Source organism: Acipenser ruthenus, chromosome 9 (genome assembly GCF_902713425.1).
Source record: "Acipenser ruthenus chromosome 9, fAciRut3.2 maternal haplotype, whole genome shotgun sequence".
NCBI lineage: Eukaryota > Metazoa > Chordata > Actinopteri > Acipenseriformes > Acipenseridae > Acipenser > Acipenser ruthenus.
Window position 1 is genome coordinate 22,610,345 of NC_081197.1, and position 21,662 is coordinate 22,632,006.

Here is a 21,662-nt window from a genome sequence, read left to right on the forward strand (position 1 = left end):
GGTCCAATACATTGTAAAACACCTGAACAGACCACCATCGGGAGCCAGCTTTCACAGAATACTTCTATGCCATCGGATCCAAACATCAATTTCATATTTTGTTGCGTTGTAAAACTCCACGGTCTCTGGTATTTATTTTCACTAGTCCCGATGCTAATTGACTGACCAAAGCAGCGCAGCTGGCAAGAAGGCGTCAGCCTTTCAAAAGCTGATTGAAAAACAATTGGCTGTCACTCATTCACTCAGGCAGAGAGTAGAGACTAATCGAATTGCAGCTAAACACATTACGGACTGGTAAATAAAATAATAAAGTAGAATACCATTCTGTATAATGAAAATACAACTGTTTTGTTTGGCCGTCAATGTGACTGCTTCCGGGGCTTTTAGGTATAATGTAGTATATCTCCTTTATTTATGCACTCCAGTGTTTCATGCTTTGTGAGAATATTTAATACATACGGACAGAAAGGTACATGAACGCACAGCCCCATATGTGTTACACGACTGGAGAAAATTACATTTTAAAACCGCCAAAATGACTGCCGTGGGGCTTCTAGTGTTAAACTGACTTTGGACAAGGCCTCAATACAGCTCATTGCACATGTTTCTATCAAAGCACAGATATCCATGGAGTCAATTCGAAAGAGAAGAAATGTTTGTTATTTATACCATTGTAAACAATTGTTAACTCCCATTTGTCTTACTTCTGTCCAATGATAGGGATTTCTACTCTATCATTGCACATTCCCCCTGCAGTGGAAAAGGGGATGGGTTACATACTACATTGTACCTAGCAGGGCGCATCCATCTTGTCTTTCAGTTCCCCTCCCCATCTCACAAATGAAAAATGTGGAATTTATCATTTTTAAAGATAATCATGTTATTTGGGGAGTAACTGAGTCCATTTGAAAATGATACAGAACCAATGAACGAGGAACTGGAACTGGCAAATAGTACAGCGCCGCAAGCCGACGGCACACGTAGCAGTCACAGTGACTTCATACAGGACATATTACCTCCTCCTCCGACCACAATATGTCCTACCAATTGGAAATCATTACACAATAACTAAGCTACATTATAAAGTCAATAGCCATAAAAAAGAGGTCATTAATTCCAACATCTGTTGAAGGTGGTTTTGGCAACACAGCAGATTATGGTCAAGACAAAGGAGTTGGATTCACATTTGAGAAAAGCACTTGTAGCAAACTACAACAAAGAAAATGGCTACAGAACAGTATCAAAGAAATATAGAATACCAAAGTCCACAATCAGAGCAATAATAAAGTACTTCAGAAGAAATGTAACTGAAACGCTTGAAAGTAGTGAACGTCCAAAGAAAATGACGTCTACAGCACGTAGGAGAATCGTCAGAACAGCTAAAAAATCCAAGGTTAACAAAGAACTTTAAAAAAGATTTAAAAGCATCAGGCATAACAGTGCAGGAAAGTACTGAACACAGGGACCTGAACACAGAGAAGAGCTGAATGCATGTAGACCTCACTGCAAGCCACTTTTAAAGAAAATTCATAAAACAAATAGTCTTACATAAACCAAGAAATATCATCACCGGTTCGAATCCAGGCTATTCCACAGCCGACCATGGACGGGAGCTTCCAGGGGGCGGCGCTCAATTGGCCAAGCGTCGTCCGGCGGGAGGGAGGGTTAGGTCGGCCAGGGTGTCCTCGGCTCGCCGCGCACCAGTGACCCCTGTACTCTGGCCGGGTGCCTGCGGGCTTGCCTGTAAGCTGCCCGGAGCTGCGTTGTCCTCCGATGCTGTAGCTCTGAGGCGGCTGCATGGTGAGTCTGCAGAGTGTAAAGAAGCAGGCGGCTGACTGCACACGCTTCGGAGGACAGTGTGTGTTCGTCTTCGCCCCTCCTGAGTCAGCACAGGGGTAGTAGCGGTGAGCTGAGCCTAAAAATAATTGGGCATTTCAAATTGGGCAGAAAATAATAATAAAAAAAAAAAAAAACGAATTGGCAACGACTAAATTTTAAAAAAAAAGAAAGAATAAACCAAGAAATATGAACAGGAATCGAAGCATTCTTAAACAATTCTCTGGTCCAGTGAGACTAATAGAACTTTTTCCCCCAAAAATGGACCACAGTATGTTTGGAGAGAAAAGGGGAAATGCTTTCATCATCAAGAAAACCTTGTACCTACAGTTAAACGTGGAGATGGTTTGATCATGATGTGGGAGTGTTTTAGCAGTTTAGGGACTGGAGACATTCATATGTGATTGAAGGTCGAATTAATGCATCTATGTATCAAAACATTCTACAAAGTACAATGTTGCCATCTGCTTGTAGGCTGATTGGCAGACCGTTTCTCTTTCAACACGGCAATGACCCACGGCTAAGTCAACTCTGGAATCACTGGATCTCAATCCAACTCAATCCAACAGAAATGCTTTGGACTGATCTGAAAAAAGCTGTAGCCAAGCATGGTGTATCCAATCTGTCTGAGCTAACGGAACATGCAAGACAACATGGGCCCAAATTTCACCAACAAGATAGAATGTACTTGTCTGAAAGATGTACTAAAAACAAAAGACAGGCACACGAAATACTAATGCAGTGATGCAAACTCTTTTTTAAATACTTTAAATAGTTTAAATAAACAAATAAATGTTTCATTTTTTTATAAGGATTATTTAAATTACTAGAAATTGTATTTAGCTTTTTTAATTAGGTGATTTAAAGTTTACTAAATGCTTGTCCTTAATCTGTTCCTTTTGAATTATGGTATAATAACATAGGGTGCCAATACCTTTGTCTGTGTGTGTTATGGAATGGGTAAAATTTCACTCCCTGATTTAGTGTTTTTTTTTTTCTTTTTTCACTGAGAGGCATTTAATTTTTAAAGAGCAAAAAACAACATCAGAAACACTGTAAAATCTGATGTATTTCATTTGTATTAAAACATGTATTCTGTCATGTGTTTTCATATATGTTTAACATTAAATATGAAGAAACAAGTGGATATAAGCAGATAATGTTTTTTTGAGAAAATAATCGAGTAGTGTCCATTTATTGCTTATAAACATTTATTATGGCATTGCAGTTTTGCAATGTTTGCATATAATTAGTGTTTTGTATTTAGCTCTATTCTGTTCTTGTTTGTAAAATACTGCTTTGATAATAGGATATTCAATGTATATTTACTGTTTATCTACAGACATTGGTGTACACATGATAATAAACATTTCCACTGTACAGAAGTGGAAACTTTATATTACTCGCACTTTAATTTTTTATTTATGTATTTATTTTAAGAACTTACCACGGTAATGATGTCAGTTAAGGAAGAGCCATTGACAGAAGAGAGTGTTGCAAACAGTGACAAAGGAGAAGAAGAGATGGAAGTTGATAGCAACAATGAATCAGATGTGGATCAGAAGTCAAATCCTGCAGGGGCTTTCTCAAATGCTTTGTCCTCTCTAAACACGCTACGTCCAGGTATGTTTCCTATTATGTCAGTGTAAAATGGAAATAGATTTGGGATACATTTGTTACCTATACGTTTTTATATTCTACCTAGCAGCTTAAATAAGGAATACTATCTTTTAATTATTTGTTTTATTTCTAGGTGAAATACCAGATGCTGCATTTATCCATGCTGCCAGAAAAAGAAGACAACTAGCTCGTGAGCTTGGGGACAATGTTCCTCCTGAGACCGAACCTGGTGGCAACCGGCTTGTACGGGAAGATGAAAACGATGCCAGTGATGATGAAGACGACGATCAGAAACGAAGAATAATCTTCTCTGTGAAAGAGAAGACACAGAGACAGAAAATAGCAGAAGAAATAGGTGAGGGTTTAAAGCATTCTTGAAAGATATCTCAATGGTGCATATTGATCTTTGTAAAGTCATAATGCCCTTTGCTAATTTATTTTTCTTCAGTGTTTTTATTGTAAAGTTACAGTGCTGTTACTATTTCAGATTTTCAGTGATCATTTTGTATTTGTTTTTATACAGGAATAGAAGGGAGTGATGATGAAGCCCTTGATGCAGGGGATCAGGATGAAGAACTGAATCGATGGGAACAGGAGCAGATCAGGAAAGGAATCAGCATTCCACAGGTAGGATTTCTGGTTTATCTGACAAGAAGAATTTTCTTCTAAAGAGATCTGAGTTTAATTAACCTTGGTCTTTCTTTGTGAATCCCTCCTGTCTTTTTGGGGTATTTTTTTTTTTTTTTATTGACGTTATACTCCTACATCTCTGGGATGTTGCATATTCAGTATTTAAACCATATGCCTTTATACAGGAGGCCAACATTGTATTCTTATCAATCTAACAGACAGCAATTTTCTGTCTTGAGTTAGCTGGATATACAATATCATTTGTGGCTGTATCTGGAGCTATAGCTGCTACAATTAATGTGTATGATGCCAAGCCAGTCAGTCAGAACTGAGAAATACGTTCTTCCTGAACTAATATGTGTTTTTAGAATACAGACATTTTCTGTTTTGTCACTGGCACTGGCTCATTATCCCTTCAAAGTTTATGTTGGGTGGCAAGCATCTGTTTTGCAGTGTAATTTGAGCATTTAACCCTTTGCAGTCAATTTATTGTGCGCGTCAGGTCCAATTTATTTTCACACGCGCAGTTAATTTTAGACGCGCTGTTTAAAAGTATTTTTTTTCCCACAGTCAAACAGGTTTAAAAGGCCCTGCATATCAACAAAGCACTCACGAGGCATCTCCATCCCTGCCCCACCCTTTCGTTCGCTATAGTTTTACATATGCTAAGAAATAAATAATAATAATAATAATAATAATAGTCGTACATACCAATCAATCTCCTGATCACTCGTTTTATCACCAAACGCCTCAATAATGCGATCCAAGTCATTATTTTATTACTATAACATCTGAAAAAAGCTCTGCAAATGTCCGTGATATTCTCTGAGCGCTGATGCAGTCACAGCCAGCTTGTATCCTTATGGCCTCCATTATCAGATGCCAGGGGCAAGTATGACTATTCATGAGGCTCCTGTCGCTCCCACTCGACCAGGTCCGACATAGGACCGCAAAGGGTTAAAGCCTTGTGTCTTACATTTGACATGGTTTTTTTTTCTTCTCTTGTTTATTCAAGGTTCAAGCCAGTCAGCAGGCAGACGTGAATATGTACTATCAAAGTACCTATGAAGCTGCATCCTATGTGTCATCCTATGGCCTTCCTTACTCCTACAGTTCCTATGGATCAGATGTCTCCAAGCCAGTGAAATCTGAAAATTCAGTAACATATACAGCTCCCAGTAATGGCATGATGCCTATAAATACTGATTTGGTAAAGAAACGACTTAAAGACAGGTAGGGTAGACCTACTTTCTCAAAAGTTGGCAAAGCCTGTCCCTCAAGAATATGTTTGTTCATGAAACAAATGTCACATTTATGAAACAGACAAGTGAGGGATGCTGGGTTGGTAGGAAGCCTCCTATGCCATGGGATGCACACACAAGTTCAGAACCTGGGACAAGAGAGGACAATCAGTAGGTCTTCTTCCTAAAACCCTGGTGTATAATTAAAGGCATTGCATTTTTTGCAAATAAATGGCCAAAAATAATGTTACTCGTCGGTATGATTTTTTTTCAGAAGTCAGAGCTTATCTCCGAGCTTAGAATAGTACGTTTTACAAAACCAACATAAGACATTCAGATTCCATGGGTAGAATTCTTAAGGGCTTTCTGAATGTATGCAACTCTTGCCTTGAATTTTGTAAGCACTTTTTCTTATTTTATACCCAAGACATTGGGCATTTCACTGACCTAAAGAACACATTTAGTATTTCTGATTGCAGTAGAATGCTAATATTCTAACATACAACATATAAACAAATAGGCAAATATTCCAATTATGGTACATAAAAATACAAAACTGGATGCAGGTACAGTATTGTAGAGCTGGTTGTGGTGCTGTTTGTTTTTACCGGTTGTGCAAGCCACAGTTTCTGCTTATGTTGTGAAATGGTGCCATGTCACAAAAAAGGGTATTAATCTGTTTGTTCATTACAATGAGGATGGTCTGTCTGTAAAACAGTTTTCTCTACCTCCAGTTTGTTGTTGTGCATCTGTCTGTTTGGCATGGAGAATAATCTTTGTATCAGAAGTCTGAGCTTTAGCGGTTATGCACAACATTTAAAACAAAAAAAATGCATATTCAAATCTTCCTCTATCATTTGTTGTTCGTCGTGCATTGGTCCAGTTAAACTTGCAGATTATATTTGTAATATCTTTCTGTTCTTATTTATCAGGTTAGATTCCATGAAAGGAATACACAGTAGCAATCAGAAACGCTATGAACAAATTCAACAAGAGCTAGAGTCATCCACCAGCATGATAGCGAGACTGGAAGGTTCCTCCGATGGTGGTGCTGATCAGTATAAATTCTTGCAAGAAATGCGAGGGTATGTCCGAGACTTGCTTGAGTGTTTCGGTGAAAAGGTAAGGGAGAAACAGTTTTGGCATTTATTTTCCTATAAAGCAGTACTGAGGAAAATTGACAAAAGAAATCCCACAGATGCCTTACATGCCTCTCTGCATTTGCACCACCTCTTAACTTGGTGCTTTCCAAGTTTTTTTTTGTTTGTTTTTAAATGGAAACAAATGTACTTTGTAATATTTTTACAAGGTCTTGGTTACTGTATTTTAATATTTTAATAGATTATTCTAGTAATGTACTAATTTGGTTTTATATATATATATATATATATAATATATATATATAATTTCATATAGATACATTTTTTTCTTTTGATTTGGCATAAGTAAGATAGACTGTCTTGGTGCTTTTTTACTGATTCATAACATTCTCTGTGTAATCCGTATGATACTCAGTTTTAAACAGCCGTCCGTTTACCTGCAGATGGAATGAGTCTGCAATCTTAATTAAAGTAATAATTTAATAAAAAAAATACTATGTTTGAAAAATACACTCTTATACATATCATATGGTGAACCTTTAACCATTATTTCTGATTCTGTCAAAGTTGGAAGAACAATACTGAAAAGATTGGTGCCCAATGAAGGAGACCACCTATAAGGTTTCTGTATCACATTATGTATCATATTTTTCAGGTACCCCTGATTCATGATCTTGAATCTGCAATGCAGCAGTTACTTAGACAGAGAGCATCCCGGCTTGTCCAAAGACGACAGGATGATATTAAAGATGAATCATCGGAATTTGCAAGCCATTCAAGTCAGTCCATCTTGAAGGTTTTTATTTTTTATTGAACAGCCTTGTTTGTTTGTAACTTTTTAAACAAAGTGCAGTTTAAGTTGTGCCAAATGTTTCACTGTAATTTCTGATACATGCACATGGTAAGTGAAATCTGGGCTCGAACCCAGTTGGAACTTGACCAACTGCCTTTTATTTTCTTTCTCTTTTTTTTTCTTTTTTTAAATGAATATTTAAAAATTACCTATTTTCCTATGGTGGTATATTTGTATTAGAAAACAAATATATATTGCATGTTGTATCCTGCCTAGAGGTTTTTGCTTAGGTAAGTTGTTTTAGATCATAGATTGCTGAACTGAGACAGTAATTTTTATTACTGGCTTAGAATGCTCCTGCCTGCTTTTATTTCATTTATTAGGTGCTTCATAAGGTTGTTCAATCCCCATATCTGCTGGCATATTGTGCTGCATAAGATATAGTTCTATCTATTGGACCTGAATGATAGCGTGTTTTTAAATAAAATACTGCTTCACAATGTTCAAGAATGGTCGTGCAAAATGAGTGTGTAATATTGTCTAGAATAGTTTTGGTTGTAATCTCTTTCTTTTTTTCCCCTGGAGTAATTTGATTATATCTGTTTCAGGCAAGGCTTTAATGGCACCAAATCTTGATTCGTTTGGTCGTGACCGTGGTGTTTATCAGGAACATGCAAAACAACGAAGAATTGCAGAAAGAGAAGCTAGAAGGTATAAACATGAATTATTCAGAATCTTATATCAAAAGCCATTCAAACATTATTTAGGGACACAAGACTGGACTGGGTTAACTGGTCTTGTGTTATTTTTCCAAGGCTGCACTGGCAGTCTGCCTCTTGAGCTTGGAAGTGTTTAAATAGTTTGGGTTATTTCATTTATGCACACCAAAACCAACTTGGAAACAGTGTGTAGGTGATTGTGAAAAGTGGATCTTATTTATTTTTGTGTGTGACTTAGGACTCGACGCAGACAGGCAAGAGAACAAAATGGCAAGAGAGCAGAGCATCACGAGGGCCTATCCAGTGATGACGAGGAAACGTCTACAAATATCACAAGCTTCAACTTGGAAAAAGGTATAAACAACAAACTGCTGTTTTAACCCTTTGCGGTCCATTTTATTCAGCGCCTGTCAGTAGCATCAGGTACAATTAATTTTCACACTTGCTGTTTATTTTACACGTGCTGTTTTAAAAGTAATTTTATTCATAGTAAAACAGGTGTAACCCTTTGCGGTCTATTTATTCAGCGCGTCTTTGAGGTGCGTCAGGTCCAATTTATTTTCACACGCGCAGTTTATTTTAGATGCGCTGTTTTAAAAGTATTTTTTTTTCACAGGTAAACAGGTTTAAAAGGCACTACATATCAACATATCAACAGGACACTCAGTACTGCATCTCCAGCCCCGCCCCACCCCTTGTTCGCTATATTTTTCACATACCTCTTAATAATAGTACATACCGATAAATCATCTCCTGATCATTTTATCACCAAACTCCTCAATAATGCGGCCCAAGTCATTATTTTATAACTAAAACATCTAAAAAATTTTATAACTAAAAAAGCTCTGCAATTGTCTGTGATATCCTTTGAGCGCTGGATGCAGAAGCAGCTATCTTGTTTGTTTATGGCCGGGTTATATCTGTGGTGTCGGGGCTATCTGTATTCATGAGATACGCCCCTTTTTTTCGGCTTCTCTTGACTCCTATCGGTCTCACTCGGCCATTGAATGGTTTTCTCAGCTTTTTCTGGAGAAAAAAACGACTAGAGACATGTTTTTTACATCTTTTTTACATCATAGGACCGCAAAGGGTTAAAATGCACTGCATATCAACAGGACACTCTGTACTACATCTTCAGCCCTGCCCCACTCCTTGTTTGCTGTATTTATCACATATCTCTTCATAGTAGTGCATACTGATAAATCCTCTCGTTTTGTCACCAAACTCCTCAGTAATGCGATCCAAGTCATTATTTTATTACTATACCATCTCAAAAAGCTTGGCAACTGTCCGCATTTCTTTGAGTGCTAGTTGTGGAAGCAGCTATCTTATTTGTTTATGTCTGTGGTGAAGGGACTGTGTCTTGCTCAGATCCGCCTCAGTTCTTTTTTTTTTCGGCTTCTATCGGCCTCTCTCGGCCATTGAAAGCTTCTCACCGGAGAAAAACCGACTAGGGAGCAGTGTATGACGCATTTTTTGATGATGTCGGACAGGGTCCGACATCGGACTGGAAAAGAAAAATTGTAATGTCGGACCAGGTCTGACATAGGACCACAAAGGATTAACATTTAGAAACAACCTGATTTGAATAGAACTTTGACCCGTTATCTAATGTGGTTCCCATATTGTTCTGAAATGTTAATTTTTCTATACTATATAAAATAACCAATTTTTAGCAGTAACAGATAATGTTAAATTAGATTTTTTCCCCCTGATGTCTACCATTCATCTCTGAATTTGATGTTTCAGATCGAATTTTGAAAGAATCAAAAAAAGTTTTTGAGGATGTGTTGGAGGATTTTTGTTCCATTGACAGCATTAAATCCCGGTTTGAAGTGTGGAGGAAGATGTATTTAAAATGTTACCAGGATGCTTACATTGGTCTGTGCCTCCCCAAACTATTCAACCCTCTAGTACGATTGCAGCTCATCCCTTGGAATCCTTTAATGGTAAGCAAAATGTTTGGTTTGTTTTGTTTGTAACTATTTAGTCTTTGGTTACCATATATCAATTCTAAATCCAATTTGCTTTATCAATCTGCCCAAGTTTCCAAAATGTCTTTTAAAAAATGAAAAATAATTACCAGCAAAACAGTAACTTAAACTCCATGTATTCCCAATAGGCAGAATGCCCTGACTTTGAGTACATGCTGTGGTTTGAGTCCTTGCTTTTCTATGGCTGTGAAGAGGAAAAAGAGACACAAAAAGGCGATGTAGACATTCTTCTTCTACCAGCTATAGTTGAAAGGGTACTTGTACCCAAACTTGCAGGTGAGCTTTTAAGATTTTGTATGTAATTTAAACATTCCTGTAAGGAGAGCTTGTCGAGTTTTGACCTGTGATCTAAGATGTGACTTTGGTTTCTAGATGATAAAGACCTAATGTTTGGAGATATTGGCTGCGTTCTGGATCTCTTTTGTGGATGCACTGCCTGCGTAGATCTGCAGCACACATGACTTGCCTTGCAGTGGCATCTCAAATGCTTTTCGGGGTGCTTTGTAATTTAGTTTGTCAGTTGGTTTATTATTGTAGTTTATTAACATACGCTTGCCTGTTGCTTTTTCTTCTGTTAATTTAATATGTTGATGCACGTGCGTCATGACATAAGTAATAAATACATTTGTATTTATTGATTCGTCTCGGGATTGGCCTTGGCATATTGTGTCCAGTGGTCAACTCTGTCTTAAAACACTTCGGCTAAGAGAACACGTCACTTGTTTCCCAGAGGAATGTTCTCTTAACCAGAGCTAATTGTATGTTAAATACACTTAAAAATAAACAGATCTGTGCAGCCGAATGTTCAACAAGGCTAGCTGCATGATCTCATGCACTGCTCAAGTGAGCAGGCTGCACAGATCTTGCAGCTGATCCCGCAGCTTTTAAAAGTAGCTGCGAGAGCTGGACTGCAGCTTCAAACTAAAGAGATTATCTTAGTGACCTGACACCGGTTCGCTATTTCTTGCAATAATGACCGATGGTACAATGTTAACTTTGCATCACAATGGTAATAAACACATGCAAATGATTTATATAAAAGTGATTGACATTAAAAAATGTACTTCCATAGGTATTTTACAAAAATGTCTTACTGGTGAAAAATATATATAAAATAAACCTGTCAAACTTACAAAATAGCTGAAAGGGTATTTATCGCATTTGTCTCATCTGCGATCTGCAAAAGCAACTCAGTTAATGTTTACTACAATAGCACACGTGAACAATTCAAGGGTTATATAGGAAGGTGCAGCAAGCTAGTTCTGCTCACTGCTGCAAATGACACTGGGCAGATTAAAATATCACCAGAATACTCTGAGTCGTTGTCTTAATGTTTGGTACACAGCTGCAGTCTTTGATTTTCTTACCTACATTTCTTTACCAGTGTTGTCCAGTAAAAAGGAACCCCTTCACTGCTGCATTGCTTTAAACTCTTGCCATATCAGTGAATCAGACCACATGCTTTGACACTGAGTCTTTATAGTTGGTATATTGTAGAGTTTTCTGTGATTCTATAACAGAATTCCATTCCAGGGGATGTACAGTAAACTTTAACTGTTTCATTGTCACATTGTTGAACTTCTACATATATCAATGATACAATCTTTGTCACACATCCATTTTACTTCCTGTTTAATACGCCATTTCATTTGAGTGTGCTACCTTTTGATAACTCCCATTTCTAGTTTTTAAATGACTGGTAACAACTGTTTACCTTTTTTTGCAATTTTTATTTATTTACCTACTTGGCTAAATGTTGTATTGTTTTTAAACTGATACATGCTTGACTGGCCCTTCATGCAGATGCTCTGTCTATTTTTTCCACATCACACCAGCTGTGTTATTTCGTTATTTTTACCCACGATAGTGTATTAATATTAGCACTTGTCAGATGCAATAGATGCAATAGATGCACTAAGAAAACAAGATCAAGTAGGATAACAACTATACCCCATAAAGTCTTGCATCATAATTAGAACCCTGTGTTTTTCACAAATACGAAATAGCACAAAATAAAATGAAATGCAACATATAAAATTAAATAACTAAACGCAAATATAAAACAAAAAATCATTATAAAGCTGCTAATAATAATAATAATAATAATAAATAATAATAATAATAATAATAATCTTAATCTTTATTTTTATATAGCGCCTTTCATAGTGGACCACCATCACAAATCCTTTACAAGATACAAGACTGTATGTAGAATGACATTTTTAAATTGGGAGGTTTATACAAAATACTTTGAATAAATACTTGCAATTGTAGTTGTCAAGGCTTAGCCATTACCATAGACACGGTCTGAAGGGAAACGGAAGCTCTGACTAGCACTTGCGTAGATGTATAATTTGAAGTGAGTCGTTTGGGAATTAAAATTGTGATGGAAGAGAAGACATTTGTTTCTAAAATGCCTAAACCGCGCATAACAATTAAACAACCCTGCAAAGAAATTGAGCATTAGAGGATGTTTGCAGCTGATGGTGACAAAATAATAATGTGCAGATTTTGCAACTGTCGGCTGGAATGGGAGTCAAAGATACCATCGTTAAGCATTAGCTGTTTATTCCTTTTAGTGAAAATATGGCTGTTTGTTTATGTTTTGTATTAGTATTCTAATTTGTTTTATTTCAAGTGGTGAAAACTTTGCACTGGAGCAAATGCTGTTTTGGTTTTGAATGAATTTGAATGAATGAATCTGCTTTGCTTAGTGTTTAAATACTGAGAAACCCCAAGCTTCTTGTATACTGGAGCCCTGCTTCAGTGCAATGTGATTGAAATACAGTTTCTGTTGTGTGTTTTTTTAATGGGTAGATTGCTATATGTGCAATTATCATGACAGACCCACAATAGTAGGACACTGTAAATATATATGTGTATTTTATCTTTATAAAAAGAATGTGGGACTGTACGTTACTGTTACTGCTGCTAATGAGAAATTATGTTAACTAAATTATTTTTCTGTTCGCGGTCTGTTTGTCAGAATGTTAGAGGATAATGTTTTAATAAAAAATATGTATGTTGATAAAACATGATGCATACTATACTATCATTGATATACATCTATTTGAGTTGTTTTATTAATGTGTATCTGAAATAAAACAACATTTGTGAAAAATAAAATTAAGAAAAAAGTGTCACAGGGCTCTAATCATAATGCTAGTTATTCTTAGAATAGGCAATTATTCCACCAAGCAAGATTAAAATTGACTACAATTGTTTGTTCAGTTCCGTCATTCTTGTACTAGTCCACAAATTGAGTCTTTTATTATTATTTTTTTTTATACTAGTATTAGCAGACCAGGTATGGGATCCTTTATCTTCCAGTCAGACTACACAGCTGGTGTCCTTTATGCAGAGACTGATCAGAGGATACCCCTCCGTTATGAACGGGGAAAACAGAAACACACAGGTATTGTGTGGTTGTTGTTTTTTTGTTGTTTTTTTTTACTTTGCAATGGCACACCAGTGGTTTTTTTTTTGTGTGTTTGTTTTTTGCAGCACAGTTTCAAAAGGGAAATGCAGCTGTGAAGTGGCTGTCCTACAATTAATTGTATTGTTAGTGACACCTACAATATCATAGTGGTGTTTAAACAATTGTCACCTTTATTCCATAGTTGTGGATGTGCATAGTTTCTCTCAAATATCAACACACTAACTGTGATGATTCTTCGGAGCTCTTTAACAGAAATCCAGATATTATTCCCATTGTCACTGGCACTGTCATGTAGTAAGAGGTGTCATCACAGTTCTGTTTTGATAGATAATGCAGTAATGTCCCTCTCTGACTTCCCCTAGCTCCTGCACACTAAACGGTTACATAATGAAAACATTGTTTTACTAGATGATATATAATATATGAATGATCGCCTATGCTTCACCTGTTTTATGCACTATTGTTCAGTATGTAAACCTTCATTGTTTAATTATGTTAGTCAAATGCTAAAAACTTTGTTCTTTTGAGGGCTAATTCTGCTATTCAAATGAAGCTGTATTATTAATGTTTTATCTAGCAAATCTAAAGTATTACCTCAATTATTTCAACACAGCAGACCTATAAAGAGGTTTAGAAAAATAACCACTCAGCTCAACACACCAGCTTACTGGTCATAAGTCATATAAAATGAATGTAAGACACTGAAACTATATAGCTATAGTGGGGTTGTCTTTGCAAGTTAGTACTGGAAGAGTTAATATATCCCAGTGAAATTGTGGATCATTTTTTTCAGGAGCTGTTGAAAGCAATAGTAATGCGGACGAGAAGGACATTGGATAATGATGTTTTCATGCCGCTCTATCCCAAAAAGTAAGTTTTAAGTAATTGTAAAAAAAAAAAAAAAAAGTATATAGGATTTATATTAGATTATGTAAATCTGAGCGAGATTTCTGGACTCTTGTGCAATTCTGACTTGTATATTAAAGAATGTCTTCTAGAATTGGATCTGCTTTAGTATTCTGTGTTAAGATACCAACAATTCTTTTTTCCTCTTTACTTTTCAGTGTCTTGGAAAATAAGAATTCTGGACCATATTTATTTTTCCAAAGGCAATTTTGGTCCTCTATTAAGGTGAGTACAGTGGGTTCCATGGAAAATGTCCCCAGTATCGCGGTAGACGCGGTACCTGATACCACAGTGCACTGCGGTTTACCGGTCGATTGCCTTGCCCTAATTTACCATGAGTTTGGATGTTCTGTAATAAATAACTTTGTACACTGTGGAATCTTAACCAACAACAGGACAGCTGATTACAAGTTGTGTGCAGCTACAATTTCACTTGGAGGTGCCACTTCTAGATCACAATACAACAAATTTAATACATCACCTCAGAGTCTCAGACAAAGCAGCTGATTTAGCCTAAGCACTAAACCGTTCAAAGCACTTTGATCATGAAGATCCCAGGGCAAAAGAGATAACTAAACGCTTAATAGAATTTATAGCTCTGGATGATCAGCCGTTTGATTATAGAAGGCACTGGATTTTGCCGTCTCATTGAATGTCTGGAGCCTCGTTTCAAGGTGCTCAGCAGAAAGTAGTCTAGATATCCGAGACTGTGCTGCCAGAACTGTACAATGCTCCTTGAAAGTGATGTATCAGCTTTAAACTTTGACAGATGTTTGTAGCACCGATGTTTTAACATGTCAATGCTAAGCTTCATGGGCCAGAGGATTGATAAGAATTACAATTTACAGTTTAGTGGCTCCCACACAGCGGAGGCCATTTCAGGGGCCTTTGACAAGATATTTGAAAATTCAGTGGACAACAATTCATGTGATTTGTCAGAGATAAAGGAAGCAACATTGCAAAGGCAATGCTGGACTCTGGTTTGCCAGGTTCACCTTGTGTAACACATACCAGCTGATGTAACTTTAGCAATACCCAGCAAAACCCTGATCTTGATGTTTGAAGAAATACTGGAGGAATGTGCCTGCGATGTACAAATTATATAGTGATGGAACGAACAGCAGTGTTGTGCCACAGATGGCGGCTTACCCGAGTGAGCCTCCAAGAAAATCTGAAAAACTGTGTTCTTGGAATAATAGCAAATGCTGTTTTCCAAATTTGTCTGAAGCTGCAAGAAAGTTCCTTTTAAGCTCCATGTAGCAGTGTTGACAGTGAACGTTTAGTTCACATGTTGTTAATGAAGAGAATGTTGTAAAAAGTCAAGCATTCACCAAGCATCTGCTGTTAAGCTTATATATTTATTATTATAACATTATAATCATAAAAAAACAATGAAGCGAATGCATGCAGACGCGTTGCGGCCACTGGCCTTCTTCAGTTGATGAGAAGAGGACAAAGCAGAAATGTTGCTATTTTAAAGAAAAACCTTCCCATCACCGATGTAATGCAGCACTAAATCGGTGAGCAGTTTTGTTTTTGCACCAGTTTACATTTTTGTTCATTTGTATTCGTGTATTCAATATTTTATTTCATGTTTTGTTGTTCTGTGTAGCTGTGAATGTAAGTTTGGCAGAATTTTAATTACAAATTGTGGATGAAATAAATTAAATGCCGTGACACACTAAAATGTCAGAAGAATATGCCTGTGGCCGTAAGGATTTTGTTGTTAAAGACATCAAAGGCAAGAACACTAGTGTACTGTTGAGTTACTATACATATTGTGCCAGGACAAAACGTCTAAGAAAGTTGGAACGTAACCAAAATAATGATCTCATACAGGACATAAAAAGCGAAAGACCCCAAAAAACTTTCAGGGTATCTACATAAAACTCAAATAGCTAAACATAAACACTGAAAAACTAAATTAATAAACACTGAAAAACAGAAGCCCTCTGTATATATAATAGAAAATGCCAATTAGTTTAGCATTGTATAAACTTATCTATAGACTTACTACTTTACACTGCAAGTATTATATTACGCAGTTTGACAACTTCCAAATATAAGTGACTATGTGATAAATGAGAATTTATCACGTACAGTGACACCCCCCTTGGACTTTTCCACATTTTATTGTGTTACAACATGGAATCAGAATGGATTTAATTAGGAGTTTGTGCCACTGATCAACACAAAAAAAGTCCATAATGTCAAAGTGAAAAATAAAATCTATAAATTGTTCTAAATTAATTACAGATATAAAACAGAAAATAATTGATTGCATAAGTATTCACCCCCTTTGCTATGACGCACCTAAATAAGCTCTGGTGCAACCAATTGTCTTTAGAAGTCACATAATTAGTTGAATGGAGTCCACCTGTGTGCAATTAAGGTGTTTCACATGATTTCAGGTTAAATACACCTGTCTCTGGGAGGTCCCACAGTTGGTTAGTACATTTCCTAACAAAAACTACATCATGAAGACGAATGAACATTCAAAGCAAATCCGGAATAAGGTTCTTCAAAAGCAAATCCGGAATAAGGTTCTTCAAAAGCACCAATCAGGGGTAGGATACAAGAACATTTCCAAGGCATTGAATATCCCCCGGAGCACAGTAAAGTCCATTATTAAGAAATGGAGAGAATATGGCACAACTGTGAATCTGTCTAGAACAGGCCGTCCTCAAAAACTGAGTATCCGGGTGAGAAGGGCACTAGTCAGGGAGGCCACCAAGAGGCCTATGGCAACTCTAAAGGAGTTACAGTCTTCCACAGTCGAGCTGGAAGACACTGTGCATATGGCAACAATAGCCTGGGTGCTTCCAAAACTGACCTTTATGGGAGAGTGGCAAAAAGAAAGCCATTGTTGAAAAAATCTCACATCAAATCTCAGCTAGAGTTTGCCAGAAGGCATTTGGGAGACTCTGAGACCAAGTGGAAGAATATTCTATGGTCTGATCAGACCAAAATAGAGCTTTTTGGCCTCAACGCTAAGCGCTATGTTTGGCACAAGCCTAACACCGCACATCATCCTGAGAACACCATCCCTACCGTGAAGCATGGTGGTGGCAGCATCATGCTATGGGGACGCTTCTCTGCGTCAGGGCCTGGAAAGCTCTTGAAGATAGAGGGCAAAATGGATGCAGCAAAGTACAGAGAAATCCTGGAGGAAAACCTGCTGAAGTCTGCAAGAGACCTGGGACTTGGGAGAAGATTCATCTTCCAGCAGGACAATGACCCCAAACATACAGCCAAAGCCACACTGGAGTGGCTTAAAAACAAAAAGGTCAATGTCCTGGAGTGGCCCAGTCAAAGCCCGGACCTCAATCCAATTGAGAATATGTGGAAAGAGTTGAAAATTGCTGTTCACCAAAGGTCCCCATCCAACTTGACGGAGCTTGAGCAATTTTGCAAAGAAGAATGGGCAAAAATTGCAGTGTCCAGATGTGCAAAGCTGGTAGAGACTTATCCAAATAGACTCATGGCTGTAATTGCTGCCAAAGGTGGCTCTACCGAATATTGACTCAAGGGGGTGAATACTTATGCAATCAATTATTTTCTGTTTTGTATTTGTAATTAATTTAGAACAATTTGTAGATTTTTATTTTTCACTTTGACATTATGGACTTTTTTTGTGTTGATCAGTAGCAAAAACTCCTAATTAAATCCATTTTGATTCCATGTTGTAACACAATAAAATGTGGAAAAGTCCAAGGGGGGTGAATACTTTTGAGAGCCACTGTAGCTTGGATAAACCCAGAGTGTGTAGCATCCCACCCTGAGAGTGGGCATTACATTCTCATATCACACACTACCCCATTTATTATTATTATTATTATTATTATTATTATACAAATATTCCATGAACAATATTTAAATAGCATGTTTGGGCAGATATCATTTTTCACATAGAGTTTGATATTATTATTATTATTATTATTTTTTTGCTTTTGCAAATAATTGTCAATGAAATGTATTTCATTAAAAAAAGTGTTTGTTAATACAGTGCTACAGGGAGAAACTAATCTACAGCAGAAATCATCCTAAGGAACAACAGTATACATATACATCAGTGGTGCACAATTCCGGTCCTGGAGGGCCGTTGTCCCTCCTGGCTTTTGTTCCAACCTTGCCCTAAATTACTTAATTGGACCAATTATTACCAATTATTGGTCTAATTGTGCACCACTGATATACATAATATTAGTAGTAAAAAAAAAAAAAAAAAATCAAACTCTCTGGTGCACTCTGCTGGAAAGTACTGGTTTTACACTTCAAGCTGCACCACCGATAACTGGTATGTTTGTCGTGGTACCTGGGACCTTTTCCATTTACTTTCAACCAAAGCTGGAGTCTTTTACAGAAATTGTCAGGTTTAAGGTAATATTTGCAAGGACAGGGTAAGTTTAGCTAAGCTGCATAATTTATGACCAGTATTTCAATGTAGCCATTTATGTGGAAGAAAACACCTGAAAAAGCACTGAACCCCCTAAACCAAAGGAAATGGTATTCCTTATGAAGCACAACTCAAGTTCTGCTTAGCTTTTCATGAAGAGGATCAGAAAGAATGACAGTGATACTGTATTTATTTCTTAAACTCTTGTGGGCTGCACAGAACCAGTATTTTCCTTTTTAGTATTTAAATCTATTGCATATAACTATTACTTTCTCTGTACTTTTTAAATAAATAAGTACATAAATAAAAAACAAAGTGATCCTAATCGTGAATGTTACCTTGGTGGAAAGTGAATGCACTTTGTAAATAAAAATGTAAAGCATTGTCATTTTGTGGAATTCTTTATTGTTGAACATTGATCTGCTTTGCCCTATATATTCTGTTCTGTGATCTTGCTAAATGTTGAAAAGTGGAATTGATTGTTTTGGTTTATTTTATTGTAGCTTCTTGGAAACATTCTTCAGTGGCATGGAATACTGTCAAATACATGTCTACGAGAGCTGGCAGTGGACAGTCTGTTGAATCGTTATATTCTTTCAGCGCTGCAAAACTCAGATCCTGGGGAAGATAGCATAACAAAAAGCCAAAGTGTAAGTTATCTGTTGTACAAAGATACTTTCTGTTGAAATTATGAAAATGTTGGGGTTGTTGAGAAGCCTGTATATTTTTCTGTATTATTGAAACACTTGTGCTGAAGGAAACTTATATTTGTTTTGTTAATCTTATAACTCCGTGGTCTTGGGTGTTAGTAGCTATTCAGAAAAACAGGGTACGTCCCATGATCCTGGCAGTTTTCAGGCCCTGTGTCATATTTACAGTACTTGAGTAACTGTATCTTGAGTTACACTAGTTCTCCCAACCAACAAAGAATTGGAAACAAAATGAGTATAAAATGGAGGAAAACTATTGTACATTACCAGAAATGATGTGGATTGGATATTGCTGTTACAATTCCAATTGTTGGAATTCCCTTCTCATATTTCTTTACATATTTACAGTCTTATCTGAGGACATTGTTAGGTGGGAGGACTAAACTCTATTTTTTTATTTTTCATTTTGCCATCTGTATCCAGTGTTTCAATGGGGGGACTTTTTTGTAGCACTATTCTTATCACACAGAACAGGAATATATGGCACTTTTGGTCATGAGGATAAATCTTGTGTACTTTTGCAGGTCATCGATTGTTTTCCAAAACGGTGGTTTACAAATATCAAAGGACAACAAACCATCCCCCAGTTAGAAAACTTTTGCCGGTATCTTAAGCATTTGGCCAGTACGATCTACAGGGTCAGCATTGGGGTTTCAGATGTGGAAAAACGAAACGCAAGGCAAGTATCTACATACGGGAAGAGTATTGATTTATATTTATTTTTCTACATTTTGTTTTCTGCTTTCTTTACCTTTTTAACTATTACATTGTATGTTCCTTTTTTGTTCATCTGTAATTTATTCACACAGGCATATAATCCAAGTTTAAACATGCTTTTAGTTTTTGTAGAATATATTTTGAAAGGGTGGGCTGTTGCAAGATATTTTTTAATTAAGGTCTTGGTGTGCAAAGCCAGCTCTTGGCTAATTTTTTTTAGCTCACAGCTTTTTAAATAAATGAAAAAAGCCATTATAAATGTGTGTATTATAAAAGCAGATATGTTATATTTTTTGCAATATGCATGAAATGTGGTTTTTGAAGCAAATCATTAACATGCATTCTCGTTCTCTCGTAGGGAACACATAAAACAGGTGGTTAGACTTCTGGGAAGTGTTTGTGCTCTGGATCATGTGGTGGCTGTTGCAAGTGAACACGGCATAAAGGATGTGAAGGCTTTACTTGAAGGCAAATAACTCGGAATGGACCCTAAAGCCTTATATCTATACCGTGTATAAATATGTGTATATATGTATAATGGATTCTTTCAAGCCCTGTTTATTGTTACATCTAGGAATCATTTGGTGCACTGTTGTGTATAACAAACCGGTTTTTTGTAAACTACTGAATTCCAGTTTTCTAAATTCTTTAGGCATGCAGTAATATTCATCCTATCTGTGGAATTACATTTATATCAACAAGCAAAGAAATATAAACCAAGTTATAAATTCACAGCTTTTGGGGGGAACAAAATAAAGCTTCTATTTTAATTTGCTGGTGGTGTAAAAGTTTTATCAGCCTGTTTTAATAAATGTTCCTGTTTGGAAAGATTCTGTTCTCCTAGTTATAAATCATGTAACAAAGCATATATTTGTATTTTTAAAAGAGTTTGGTACTGTGGATCATTTAATAGTCAAAACTCTCTTAAACATCCCCTGTATGGAAGACCACCTCACAACATAGGGATCACTTGTGAATGGCCTTTGTTTCCCATGCTAATTTACCTGTACACTGTATTAGGGATGCAATGGTTATGATTTTCCCAAACCGAACTGAAACCTACATTTTAAATAAAGTCCCTAACCGAACGATGCTGACAAAACCACATGTTTTATACAGTGAAAAAGTTTCATCACTAAGCTGGCTGCAGTTTTGGGAGCTCATTACACACCTTTGCTGCATATAGATGGTTCATATTACCATCCATTAATTTTAATATGATAAGATAAATCAAAAGTTAAGACCAGACTTACCCGATTGATTGACAGCCCTTGGTAAGGGATAACCTCCGCTTCATACTTAGTGTTCAGATGTCTAGAGCTGTTTTCATACGCAAACACTTGTGTGCCCTAACATCAACTTTTTGTTAAAAAAATGCATTCTAAGAAGTGGAAAGCTGAAGTGAGTGAGTGGGTGGGGGTCTGTCGCATTTGATAAATTACTCTGTGTAAACCTAATAAAAATAAATAAGGATGCTAAACTGACCAAAACATGTTTTTGAAGTTCATACTGCAAGTTTTTTCTTTCTTTTGTAGTATGTTTTGTAATTCATTTTCTGTCA

At 36.7% G+C, this 21,662-nt stretch overlaps 1 protein-coding gene across 2 annotated transcripts in view; it reads left to right on the forward strand.

The window, feature by feature from the left end:
• The window catches only part of LOC117405867 (PAX3- and PAX7-binding protein 1-like), a 40,960-nt gene extending 20,028 nt beyond the window's left edge, over window positions 1-20,932 (forward strand). For both annotated transcript variants that reach the window (XM_034009316.3, XM_034009317.3), the window contains exons 3-18: window positions 3,277-3,459; window positions 3,590-3,811; window positions 3,980-4,083; window positions 5,102-5,319; window positions 6,260-6,449; window positions 7,083-7,206; window positions 7,829-7,931; window positions 8,178-8,293; window positions 9,689-9,888; window positions 10,062-10,209; window positions 13,227-13,348; window positions 14,166-14,242; window positions 14,437-14,503; window positions 19,178-19,324; window positions 19,909-20,063; window positions 20,460-20,932. In XM_034009316.3, coding sequence (XP_033865207.2) covers window positions 3,277-3,459; window positions 3,590-3,811; window positions 3,980-4,083; window positions 5,102-5,319; window positions 6,260-6,449; window positions 7,083-7,206; window positions 7,829-7,931; window positions 8,178-8,293; window positions 9,689-9,888; window positions 10,062-10,209; window positions 13,227-13,348; window positions 14,166-14,242; window positions 14,437-14,503; window positions 19,178-19,324; window positions 19,909-20,063; window positions 20,460-20,577 — 2,294 coding nt within the window. In that variant the 3' untranslated portion in view covers window positions 20,578-20,932. The remainder of the gene's footprint in view (window positions 1-3,276; window positions 3,460-3,589; window positions 3,812-3,979; window positions 4,084-5,101; window positions 5,320-6,259; window positions 6,450-7,082; window positions 7,207-7,828; window positions 7,932-8,177; window positions 8,294-9,688; window positions 9,889-10,061; window positions 10,210-13,226; window positions 13,349-14,165; window positions 14,243-14,436; window positions 14,504-19,177; window positions 19,325-19,908; window positions 20,064-20,459) is intronic.
• Window positions 20,933-21,662: the final 730 nt, after the last annotated feature.